Source organism: Amblyraja radiata, chromosome 14 (assembly GCF_010909765.2).
Source record: "Amblyraja radiata isolate CabotCenter1 chromosome 14, sAmbRad1.1.pri, whole genome shotgun sequence".
Classification (NCBI taxonomy): Eukaryota; Metazoa; Chordata; class Chondrichthyes; order Rajiformes; family Rajidae; genus Amblyraja; species Amblyraja radiata.
Window position 1 is genome coordinate 21,674,702 of NC_045969.1, and position 13,937 is coordinate 21,688,638.

The window sequence follows — 13,937 nt, forward strand, 5'->3', positions numbered from 1 at the left end:
GATTGCAGAACTGGTTTTCAATTTAAGAACTGGAAGGTGTGGCGTTAACTTCAGTTCTCACTGATGGATATTTAGTAGAGTGGTTAAGTTAATATCCAGAGACTGGTCTGATATAGAAATGCTGGTTCAAATTCCACTGCAACAACTGTGATGTTTAACTTGTTAATTAAATCTGGTTTACTAAAAACTAAAAAACTGTCAAGAACTAAGCGGGGGACCATTGGGGCAAAAAAAAGGGGTACTTTATAACTGTCGGCACTCTTTACATGACTCTTTGTATGCCAAGGTATGCAAAACAAAACAAAACATCTCACTTGTCACATGTGACAATAAAACTATCTAATCGAATCTAAATCAGTCTGGTTTACCAATATTCTTGGCAGAAAGTCTGTAGCCTTTCCCACAGTGATTTGATTGACTTCACTATCTTTAATTTATGGACAGTTAGGAATCGGAAGTAAATGCTGGCAAGGCCAATGATTACTAGGAATCCTGTATGATTTTAGTTGTGAATAAATTAAAAATAATTGAAAACTCTAATTATTTCTCGGCATCTCTACCTATCTTTCTCCCTAACATCTATCTTTTTAACCAAAAGTTTATTTTCCTGGTTATTTCATTTTAACATTGCAACAGTGTGTGGTTGGATAATTCTACTATTAGGGAAAGTTTAGCTGCATTCCGGATACAATAAATACATATTATTATTGGGGTAGTTCTGCTAAAATCAGATCTTGGGTAAGAACAGATAAAATATTATGTGTAGGAAGGAACTGCAGATGTTGGTTTAAACCAAAGATAGCCAAAGATAGACCTAAAATGATGCTGTTTCGGGTTGAGACCCTTTTTCAGATCCCTCTTCAGTGTTTTTTTATATATAGGATAAAATATTATCCAATATATACACTTTAAAATATTATTTTCAGTAATTAAAATTTTATTTTTGTTTTTCAGAAATCATGGCAGCAAATGTACACCAATGTCTGTTCGATCAGATAGCCGAGATCAGCAAAATCTAAGTGTCAATATTAAACGAGGAGATGACATCAATCAGCCGGATGGCCTTTCCTGTGAAAGTTCTGCCCCGCGCAGCCCTGCCCTCATTCCTTCACATGACTATCAACATACAAAACAAAATCTCTCTGGTAGCAAAGATTTTACCAACACTAATTTACCACTTCTTCCTAGTCCACGGCTAGCCTCCAAGGAAGCACATGCAAAGACTAAAACTGATTTCCAGGCAGATCAGAAGATTGCAGAAGGTCCAGGTGCAAAATATTTAAAACCTAGTACGAAATCACAACAGAATCGACACTCATTTGTAGAAATGCCACAAAATAAAACTGGAACCTTGCCAACTGACAAACCTACCCGTCACAGTTACATTGAACCAGTACAAGGTTCTATGTCGCAACAGTCAAAGAACACACCTGTTTTAACACCATCCAAATCTTACAGGACATTGAGCGATTCAAGGTCAGTTGGAAACCTTAATGAAATGAAAGTGCATGGGGAGGATCAGGCATCCAGGTATTTTCCTTCAAGCTGTTTGGAGCTCACTGCATCAAACAACATGCTATCAACTGGACCTAATGAGAACAGGCCAGCACAGAATCCTCCAGCTACGAGTAAAGGTCTGGAAACTCGCAAACCATCCATAAGACACTCTTCAAACGATGATGAACTAAAGGTTCCTGCTAGCCATCTTGAAGGGGGCCATTCGCATTCAGCATCTGCTCCACATGAATCCTTTCCTTTTGATCTAAATTACCCCAGTCCTTATGCCAAATCACGTGCACAAAGACATTCTCTGTATATTCCAAGAAAACATGTGTCTGAAATTAGCTCTGGAAGTGTGGGGCAAGGACTGCCGACTCGGACAAATAGTTTACAGATGTTATCTCCTCAAATGCAACATGCTCGGACATCTCTCAATAAAGGTTCTTTGGGCTCCTCTCGTGAGGACTTTCCTGAAACAACTGGGGTCAGTGTTAACTTTGCTCTGCTGACTTTTGAATCAAATAGCACTTGTTTTGATCGATTTTTAATTGTAAGTAATGACACAGTCAGGTTTTCCAGATTCATTATAATTCTACTTACCAAAGAATCACATGCTACCACTTGGTAACATAGCAATGCTCCGTAATTAGATTGGTGACATATAGGAATTTTATTTTCAGATCCCACTTTATGGTATCTTTGGTTGCTGCTTTACTTGGACTTGATTTAATATTGTGAATGGTTAATACAATCTGCCTCTTCTCAAAATTACAAAATGAAGTATTAATTTAGTGAAATAATTCTTGGCTGATAGAAACAATATGCAGCAGAAAGCATAAATTATTAAATAACAGCTTTGGAAATGTGCAGAGATATTGATATATTCTTCAGACGAAAGGAGACAGCTTGACAGTAAGTTTTTCTTTCTGACAAAATGAAAGGATGAGGTGAAACAATTGAGCAGCTGATGCTGAGTGAAATAGGATCAGAAAGTACAGTTCTGATCCAAAATTATCAATTTCTGGCCTGTGCTTAGATTTCAAATATAAACTGTGGTAACTCGACTGCTGAAGCAAGCATAAATTTAGATGAGCTAATTGCCATGTGGATGTTCCTTTTCCAGCATTTGAGTCATTACTGGGCATAAGAGGTCATTTGACTATTTGGATTAGAAGTTATCAACTCAAGGCATATTGTTGATGTCAGATGTGAATTAAAAAATAATAATTTGGGTTAAGTAGGTTGATTTCATGAAGCTAATTCATTGATTTAAAAGTTTTTTTAATAGTTTTTTAAAAGTAAAAATATCCATTTGAGAAATTGTGATAACTGAGCTTTTTGTGATTTTTGTGAAACATTTATTTTAATACATAGCATAGATAGATAGATAGATAGATAGATAGATAGATAGATAGATAGATAGATAGATAGATAGATAGATAGCTGTTCTTTCTGATTGGGGATATTTGGTACTGGCAGTTACTGTGGAACAGGCAGGCACGCTCAGGATACAGTGATCATTTTTGTCACTGGAATGTTACACTTGTGGGCAGTGGAACTTCTGAGTTGAAATTGAATCAACGTAATATTTATTTTTTTAAGGAGTTTGTATGTCCTCCCTTTTGACCTGCACATCTCGTATGTGTATGTGACGAATAAACTTGACTTGACTTGACTTGACGGAGTTTTCTCCCTCAAAGATGTTCAGGTTTATTTATAGGTTAATTGGCTTCGGTAAAATTATCCCCAGTTTGTAAATAGTGATGGTATGGGGATCGTGGGTCGGCATGGTGGGCTGAAGAGCCTGTTTCCTTTCACAGATGAGACCATCTTCGTGGAATTCATTGTATGCTTATTAACTTTTGCCTCGATTTAAACTTTTTCAGTGCCTAAATGGCGGGGCGCCGGGGAGATGGCAGTCCTGCCGGCAGTCTGTTCATTTTTTCATCTTTTTGTTATTTTTAGTGTTTGTTAAAAGTTTGTTTTAATGTGCTTTGGTTTGTTTTATGTGGGTGGAGGGGGAAGGGGATCGGGGGAAACTTTTTTTCCGGAGATGTGATAAATTTGTCGGATCACATTCTCCGGGCTCTGCGGCCTACCATTGCTGGATCTGGAGGCCTCCTCGGATTGTCGTGAGCCCCACCGCGGGGCGCGGACTTAACATTGGAGTGGATCACTTGCCTGGGATCTATCCTACCGCAGCCTGTGGACTTGCCATCAAGGGCTCGCAGTCTCGGGAGCTCCAACGTTACAGAAGGTTCGACCAGCCCCGACGCGAGGTTCAATCGCCCGACGCCGGGGAGCTGACAACCCCCCAATGCAGGAGCTGAATGTCTCAACGCGGAGGGCCCAAACGCCGCCGGCTACGGGAGTCAAGACCGTCCTGTCGAGGCCCCCGACTGAGGAAGAACAAAAGGAAGGACTTGAACTTTATTTCACCTTCCATCACAATGAGGAATGTGTAGGAGTCACTTTTGAGTCTGTTGCTTTTAATTGTATGACTGACCTGGCCAGTGAAATCAGATTCTGATTCTGATTCTCTAGTCTATAATTTTGTTTCTGACCAAGTACCTGATCTGTTGCTTTATTGTTTTTAATTATTTTTAAACTAATAGTTAGTTTATTCTTTCCCTTACTGTCTTCTCCACTTGAGTATCTTGCACCAATATTAGTTGTTGGAAACTTCATATTTCTTCTCTATAGCATTTTTCTTTGGACAAATATAAAGGTATACAAAAATTCTGTACATTTCTAATCGCGTTTGGCTTAGGGTATTTTGTTCTGCTTTATTTCCCAACGTGGCATAAACATTCTCACAGTGTTTACATCAACCTCTTGTTTATCAACAATATTTGTTTGATTTCTTGCTTAGATAATAAAGCTAATAAGGCAAATTGGTAGATAGATTACAAAGTATGGTGTTATTTCACACCTATGGAAAAGATGATGGATAAATCCACCATGATGGATCATCAGAAGTCCTTTTGCATCTTGTTATTTAGGGCTGTCCACCTTTTGTTTTAATGTACAAAATAGCAAAATCTAGCACAGTTCATTCTCTTACAGTTGATACCAACCCAGTACATTTGTTGGACTCTGAACACTTGGGATTCCAGTTGCTGAATTTGCAATTAATTTCTTCTTTTGACTAGAATCATAAAATTATTGTTGTATTGGAAAAGGGTAGTAAGTCCAATGAGTCCGTGGCCACTACTGACAGAACGATCTCTTTAAATCCATGTGCCTGTCCAAAAGCCTCTTGAATGCTGCCATCATATCCCCACCAACACCCACGGCAGTGTATTCCAAGCATCTGCAACTCTGTAAAAAAAAAAAACCTTGCTCCACTCATCTTCTTTAAACTTTGTCCTTCTCACCTTAAAGCTATGCCGTTTAATCTATGATATTTTCATTCTTAGACAAAGGTTCTGACTCTCATTATTGTATTTATTTTTCTTCCTGGGCTCCCCGCAGCCTCCGATGCTCAAGAGAAAACAATCCAAGTTAGCCCAACCTCTCAATATAGCTGATAGCCTCTAATCCGGGTAGCATTCTGGTAAACCTTTTTCTGCACCTTCTCCAAAGCATCCACATCCTTTCTCTCATTGGGTGACCAGAACTGCACACAGTATATGTTTTTCTCTATTTTAATATGCTTTAATTTCTGAATGCTTACTATGTGTTGTAAGTCATTGACAGGTCTTTATCTTCCTCAAGTGTGCTCAGTTTTTTCAGAAACTGAATGAAGTTAATTTTGCATATGCCCTTCTTAATTCTATTCTTGTTGTTGAGATCATTTCTGTATCATAATTTCAGATGGAGCAGTCCTTAACTGACGGAAAGCATAGCAGACCGCCTATCAAAGATTCGACCATGGATAATACAGTATCATATCACAGCCATCAACATCAGATTGAGGTTAGACCAAATTAATTTTCATAACTTTAACTCAGAGCTTGGGAGTGATGCTTTATTTCAATTAATATCAATTTCCTGCTTTCTCTGCGAAGCATGGTTAAAATGTATTTTATGTGACAGAATACTTTGGGGGGAAAAATGTTTTCTGACTAAGCTGTTAGTAATGTCATGGGAGATCCATTAATCCATTTTTAAAAACAAAAAGAAAGCTATCGTGAGTCTGAATTTCATGACAATTTTTCCACCTGTGGACTTTAAATTCCCTCAAATATCTACATTTCAATAATGTGGCAACCATCTTTGAGCCAAGCTCAACTGTGTTTAAGCACTAAGAATGGTAATTAATTAATCAAGAAAAAAGTAGCAATTTACCATATTAGAATAGAGGTTTGTATATTTCATACAGTTTATGAGGGGGGGAATGACAATCATATTCACTAGTACTGTTGAAACGTAAAACGTCCTTGATAAAGCTACTCATGGCCCACAGGTATTTGGTAGCACCAGTAGTAACTGAGGAAAATCTTTAAATTATGAATTTTATTACTTGCGTTAGGATAGTTAGTTTAGTATTTAGTGATGTATATTCCTGAACCTCCTAAGGTGGGAAGTAACTTGATCTGAGTGTTGAGAGTTCCTGGACTTGTGACTAGAGGTCCCGACAGAATGCTAACACTTGATGTTAATGAGGTATGTAATTTTCTAGGACTATGAGTCCTTAAATTTTTTAAACTTTTGCACTTTTTATAATGCATTTTTAATTTTGCTTTTCTTTTCTTTTAGTTCTTCTATTTTATTTCATTTTATTATTTCATTTATTGTATGACATGTTTTTATGTGAAGCACTTTGAGTCTGCCTCGTGTATGAAATGTGCTATATAAATAAAGTTGCCTAAGTTGCCTAAATATGTTAAGACTGAGAGAAGTGATATCCCGTTGACTGGTAGAATAGGTAACATAAGACTCAGAATATTAGGATATACCCAGGATGTGTCTGTGCTGGGACATTGGCCTGAATTGGTAGGACCTCAGTAATAGCATGTTCACTGCTAAGAAGTTAACAGAGGGTGCTTTGAAAACATTCTCAAATAAAATTGAACTTTATAAACTAGAATAAGTACACTGAGCAACATCCTGGAGTATGCATTTCATATATTCTGGAAAATTCCAATAATCTTAAAAGAACCACCCCAGAAAATTCTAGAAATGCCTTGGCATCACCTATGAGAAGAGAAACAACCAACATCCCAGGTTTGGGACCTTCCTTTGTTGTTAGCAGCATTTTGTGTTTTTGGTTCAGTTTAACAGCATTTGCAGTTTTATTACTTGCAAAAATCTTATATTTCTATTGGCGGCTTCCAGAGAAATCATTTCAAGAACTACATTCATGTGAATTGAAAAGACTACAATATTATAAGCATACCAGTGTTGTTTTGCCTAGGGTACACTTCGTAGTTCTGATGTTTTGTTATTGAAAATCTTAATAAATATGGTACCAATTTGAGGCTATTGTTTTGCTTTCCACGTGATACTTCTGCATTCAAATTGATGTCGTTTATTATGAATATTCACTTCATTAGGAAACTATGTCCCTGACGTGCAATGTTAAAGATGCATTCACACCTGTTGTGACTCATTCCTGGGAAGCTTGACTAGATGATTTTTAAATAGCTAATACAGTTATCTTAAAATGGATTTGTAAGAAATATTTTTTAAATACTTCGTGTTACCATAGCTACAAGCTACATGTTACATGGATTTTCACTTGTCTAGATTTAAAAGTGCAGTTCCTTGTTTACATTTTAGCCTGGAGGATATCATGACATACATTTGGAAGATGGAATTTCCACAAAAGAAAATACATGTGTATTTTCGGACACAGTGCCCAGAGATAGACGAGTACGAAGTTATTATGAAGGTAAGTTTAGAACCCATTGATCTGTCGAAGTTGACAGCAGTATGATGAAGCAGAATTTAATATTTATTGTTTGTTTAGATTATTCTTCATTGGAGGGCACATTCAGTGAGAGAGGACCAATTAATGTGCCAATGACTAGTAACATTCAATCAAAGCATTCAAAAAGACATACTGCTATGGACCTTTGGTAAGAAAACAATCATCTTTTCTTATGTTTTCTTGGTTCAGTAAAATAATTATGAAAGAAGTTTCTGAGAGAGCAAAAATAACCGCATTTGTAGCCTAAAACCAAATATAATGGATTTGTGAAGTCTTTATGAGGAGAGTTAAGTGGACTCCAGCTGAATTCAGAAGTCAGTTATGCCCAGCACATATTTGCATATATTGAATTAGCTATAGGTATATTATATGCACTGTGAAATTAAATGTGACTTTAGATATGGGTCAAAAAGGATTATTGTCTTAAAAATAAAATGCTCAATAACAATGTTCTGGAATTAGATTTGTTTTCACATTAAAAATCTTTCTACAAGATTGGCCGATTATATATATATTTACTTTTAGAATATAGGTATGAATTTAAATATATTATAAACATTAAGTAAAGATTTTGAGAATCTGAGGCTATTTTAATAAATTTAGGATTAGGCATAGCATTTATCACCTTGAGGGACCGAGGGAGCTTAGTAACATACAATATACAATACAATACAATAACTTTTATTTGTCATTTGAACCTCACATGAGGTTCAAACGAAATTTGGTTTCTGCAGCCATACAAGAAAAGAAACAAGACGCACACCAACACAATTCACATAAACATCCATCACAGTGAGTCTCCTCCTCACTGTGATGGAAGGCAAAGTCTTGTCTCTCCCCTGCTCTCCATTCCTCTCCCGAAGTCGAGGTCAAAGCCCCCGGCGGGCGCTAGCGAGTCCGCGGCCACTCAAAGCCACGCCGGGCGATGTAAGGCCCTGCCCCGGGTCCCGATGTTGGAGCCCCCGGCGGGCGCTAGCAAGTCCGTGGCAATTTACAGCCGCGCCGGGCGTTGTAAGGCCCCGCTCCAGGTCACTCTCAACCCCGCATTTCGAGCGGGAGAAGTCGCCATTGCCGGTGCCCCGCAAAGCGGTCTCCCACCCGGTGTCACCATCCACCGGAGTCGGGTCGCAGCAGCGCGCCGCCACACCTCTCCACGCTCCGAAGCTGGCTAGCTCCACGAAGGTAGGTCCACAGCTCCGCAGCTCCACAGCTCCACAGCTCCACAGGCTCCGTGACTTGAGCCTCCAGGTCGTTCCGGTTGGAGGCCGCTCCACGGTGCTCGGCCCCAACGGCAACGGAGACCCGACAGGGAAAAGGTCGGGTCTCCATGCAGGGAAGAGATTTAAAAGTTTCCCCCACCCCCTACACATGCACATTTAAAAATCCACTACAAACTATACCCTCAACGGGACAAAAAAAAAATAATACACAGACAGACTGCAGAGGCCGCTGCGACGTTGGTCGCGCCGACGTCGCAGACAACATTCTCATCCTCAATGTCAGCAAAACAAAGAAGCTGGGCATCAACCTCAGGAAGCAGGGTGGATTACACACCCCAGTCAGCATCAATAGTGCTAGAGTGGAGACGGTCAAGAGCTTCATGTTCCTAGTTGTAAATATAATCAACAGTTCGATTTTGCCCAACCACATTGGCAATATATTATATTGCTGAAGATAGTCATGGATGCAGTCAAATTCATCATGCAAACCATTCTTCGCCCCCCCTCCCCCCATGCCCATCAACTCCGTCTACACTTCATGGTGCTTCAGAAAAGCAACCAACATACCACTCAAACCCCATTCATATTCTCTTCTTCCTTCTTCTATTGGGCAAAAGATACAAAAGCTTGAAAGCCAGTGCTGCCAGATTTACGACTCTTGAACAGACGTCTCGTGTGCTTAGGCTATAACCCCGATCTTACAATCTACCTGGTAGCAGCTCTCACACTATTTTTTATCTGCACTTATTAGAACATAATAGAGCACAAGAACACGAACCTGATACCAACCCATCACTTATCTACCTGCATTTAACACATATCCCTCCATTCCCTGCACGTCCAAATTCCTATCCTAAATTTTAAATTATTTTATATTCCACTAACATATCTGCTTCAACCACCACCTGGGCAGCAAATTCAGGTACTCACCATCCTCTGTGTAAAATAAAAACTTGCCACATATATCTCCATTAAACTTGCCCCTCTCATCTTTAAGTCACAGTGCCTTCCATAATGTTTGGGACAAAGATCCATCATTTATTTATTTGCCTCTGTACTCCACAATTTGAGATTTGTAATAGAAAAAGTTGCATTAAATAAAATTTCAAGTGAGTGTATATAACAACTTCACAGAAAAAACCCATTGCCTACTAAAAGAGTAATTTAAATTATTATTAACAACAAAGTACTTAACCATTGTTATAGTTTTAGGCCTCAAAAAGTTGCACTGATAAATTTACTGATTCAAATATCTTAACTTCAAATGTAAAAGATTTGGTGTACCAGAAAAATCAACATTTCATGGATAAGGATTACATTGTGTGCATGGACATACAGTGCCCTCCGTAATGTTTGGGACAAAGACCCATCATTTATTTATTTGCCTCTGTACTCAATAATTTGAGATTTGTAATAGAAAAAATCATATGTGGTTAAAGTGTACATTGTCACATTTTAATAAAGGCCATTTTTATTCAATTTGGTTTCACCATGTAGGAATGATAGCAGTGTTTATACATAGTCCCCCCATTTCAGGGCACCATAATGACAATGTGCACTTGACCACATGTGGTTTTTTTTCTATTACAAATCTCAAATTGTGGAGTACAGAGGCAAATAAATAAATGATGGGTCTTTGTCTCAAACATTATGGAGGGCACTGTATGCCCTCTAGATTTTCAAATCCTGGGGAAAAATTCTGACTATCTATGCCTCACATAATTTTCTATGCAATTTTCTATACATGTCTCCCTGTAATTTCTGGCATTCAAGAGAAAACAATCTAGATCTATCCAACTCTCTTGGTAGTTTTTACCCGCATATCCAGGCATTATTCTTGTAAACCACTGCATCCTTTGCAACGCCTCCACATCCTTCCTTTAATGGGATGACCAGAGCAATGCACAATACTCCAAATGTGGCACAACCAAAGTCCTATAAAGCTGCATCATGACTTCATGTCAATATCCTGTGCTATGAAAGCACACATACCATATGCCTTTTATATCACTCTATCTTCTTATGTTGCCACTTTCAGGGAGCTATGGACTTGGATCCCAAGATCCTTCTGTACATGAATGCTGTTAAGGATCATGCCATTTGTTGTTTATTTTCCCCTTGATTTGACCTCCTGAGTGTAACACCCCACTTTTCCTCGGACTAAACTCCGTCTGTCATTTCTCCACCCATTTCTATAGCTGATCTTTATTCTGCTGTGTACTTTGACAGTCTTTCTCACAGTCCGCGATCCCAGCAATCTTGGAGTCTGTAGCTCCACTGGGTCACAAACCTACAGCCTGAATATTGTCCTTCCACGACAACTCTGTCTTCTCTCAATAAGCCAGTTCTGAGTCCATATGACCAAGTCACTATTAATCCCATGCATCTTAATTTATACATTTTACAATTTTCTCTTTTACACTATCAGTTGTACTTGTGTATGGTTTGATATGCCTGGAAAGTATGCAAAACAACGTTTTTCACTGTATCTGGGTGCACATGACAATAATAAACCAATGTCAATAGATTTAAATTATTTTATTTTGACCTTGCATCAATTATTTTTTACAGAAGTTCTAAACGTCTACCACTTTGTGTATGTAAAAATAACTTTTCACTTTGATTTGTAGAATCATTACAAAATGAAACAAGATCATTCTGACTGAAAGAAAAATCTGATCAATCACTTTCTTACAACACTGCAATTGTTTTACTCCCTCAATTATCCATTATACACATTTGGGTGTGAATTCCAGATCGTGACCATTAGTTGCATAAAAAATGAATCCCTTGTGTCACCTTGTTCTATAGTCAAACACTTTAGCAGTTTTTTTTGTTTTTTTTTGAAATCTCAATCAAATCAACTTAACGTTCAATTCCAAGGAATACAATCTTAATAATAATTCTTCCTGTACTTGAGCCTTTTTTCTCTTGGTAAATATCCCATGCTCTCCCTCTGAAACCTGTGTAGATCAAGTGGCCAGAATTGCTCTTGGTAATGTCACAAGTGTTATTTAACCATGGATTGTAATGTTAACCTTTGTACCTGGAATGCAAGGAGTTAACTTCTGCCTCCTTATATTGGAATTTGCACCTGTCTATGGCATTTCAACTTATGTAAACGTCCTTGTTTCTTTTTGGAATCACAATTTTTCTGTAATTTCATTGATTAGTGAAAGGTAACAACTACATTCTATCCATTTTAGATACAAACAGGTGAGTGCAAACTTTCCCTTCATCGGGAAAGGGAATAAAGCAATATGCTGAGCTGTATGATGTACAAATCAATTTAATTCCAGCAACCATTATTTTGAAAGGAAATAATAGAGTACTTTTGGAAAGAAGCTCCAACAGTGTGATCCACTTATCAACTGACCTAAAATGTATCCAAATCAATGGGGAGTCAGTTGATTTTAAGGCAGGAAAGTTTACAATTTAGTGATGTGATGAACTAGGAAAACAATTAATACGTGTAGTGTCATTAAAAGTAGTAAGCTATCCTGGCAATTTTATCAGAATTTGAAAGCAACTTCCTCTTGAGATATTAGCGCAGATACCCAAAATGTGTCTAGAGATGTGGGTTTCAAGGAGAGATGTGTCATTGGAAGAAATGGAAAGTAATTCCAGAGCTTGGGGTCCTTGGAGCTGGTGACACTGCTTCCAATGGTGGGGGAAATAAAATCGTTGATGCTGGAGAAGTGTTTATCTTAAAAGGTTATAGGGCTAAAGGAGTTTCAGAGATTGGTTAGGACAGGGCTAAGAAGGGAGTTAGAAAACAAGGATAAGGCTTTTATAATTAAACTATTGGTTGACTAGGAGTCATGGTAGCTCTACTAGCATATTGGCGATGATAAAAATTAAATGATGGGTGTCTTGAAAAATGTAGAGAGTAGAACAAGGGAGGCTGACAAGTAGAACATGAATAATCTGATGTCAATAAATGTGTAGAATTTTGTATCTCATTCAATTCTTCAGAATGGATTCCATCATTTATTCTGAACTCTAATTAATTGTTATGCTGAAAATTGATATTATTCTTAATTTCAGGAAAAGTACAGAAAATCTTAATATTAACCCCCCAGAGCAAACTAAGGAGAAGGGGAAGGGTTTCTTCAGGGCAATAAAAAAGAAAAAGAAGAAATCACAAACTGTAAGTTTTACTTTCTGTTTGATTATTTATAATGGATTGTCAAGTTGGGATGGCTTATAGATTAATCTTAAAATATAGTTACTGGGTTTATGTTGTGTGTCTAGATCTAATTGCTTCCTGGCAGGTCTGAAGAAGAAGAATTAATTACACAGCCAAGGGGGCAAATTAAATGCTAAGGTCTTTATAGCATCCTTGATAAAGCTGGTGAATGTAGTAGAACTATCTGTTTTATGCATTTCCCTCAAGCTCTTCAAACATATTAGCAGAGAACATTCTCTATTTATTTCAATCAATACCGATATACCTACCTAAAAAATGTTTTTAAAATCTTGATTCCCGGATTACAAACTTTATCTGGGATTATAAATCACATAGAATTCATAAACGACATCTATGTAAACCCAAATAAATGGGCGGATTGGCGCTCCCCAATTTCTTATACTACTATTGGGCAACGAATATTAAAAATGCAATTTACTGGCTGGATAACGCATGCCAACAGGTAGACTGGTTAGCAATGGAGAGAGAGGATTGCTCGCCTTTTAATATAGGCACGATTCTTCTCTCCCCAATAAAGTTGAAGAACACAATATATGAGAAAAATCCGATTATTCACAGCACTTTACGAATTTGGAGACAGGTAAAATCTACTTTTAAACTAAGAAATTTATCTCTTCTTTCACCAATAGCTAATAACCCGTCATTTAAGCCATCTATCATAGATAAAACGTTTATTCATTGGGAAACACTAGGAATTAAAAAGCTTGGAGATCTGTACGAGATGGGAAATCTGTCATTTCAGAAATTACAGTCGAAATACAGTCTGAAAGGTAATCAATATTTTAGATATCTTCAAATTCGAGACTATTTGAAAACATATACCCACGATTATCAAACTCTGCTGCCAGATATATTAGACGAAGGTATGAATAGAAACTCAGTCAAACAATCTAACATCATACTTGTATAATATCCTTCTAAATATAGAAATTCCATCATCAGATGTAATTAGAAGAGAATGGGAAGAGGAATTAGGCCTAAAATTTCCAAAGACAGATGGGAAAAATATCTCTTATATATACATAATTGTTCGATTAATGTTAGACACATTTTAATTCAATTCAAAAAACTGCACAGACTCTACTACTCAAAGACTAAACTGAATAGGATTTTTTCAAAGGTATCTCATATT

The 13,937-nt window shown here is 37.5% G+C and overlaps 1 protein-coding gene across 2 annotated transcripts in view; it reads left to right on the forward strand.

The window, feature by feature from the left end:
* cdkl5 (cyclin dependent kinase like 5) overlaps positions 1-13,937 on the forward strand; it is a 109,388-nt gene that overhangs the window by 77,023 nt on the left and 18,428 nt on the right. For both annotated transcript variants that reach the window (XM_033032759.1, XM_033032760.1), the window contains exons 12-16: positions 955-1,984; positions 5,317-5,418; positions 7,225-7,336; positions 7,415-7,523; positions 12,643-12,745. In XM_033032759.1, the coding sequence (XP_032888650.1) occupies positions 955-1,984; positions 5,317-5,418; positions 7,225-7,336; positions 7,415-7,523; positions 12,643-12,745 (1,456 nt within the window). The remainder of the gene's footprint in view (positions 1-954; positions 1,985-5,316; positions 5,419-7,224; positions 7,337-7,414; positions 7,524-12,642; positions 12,746-13,937) is intronic.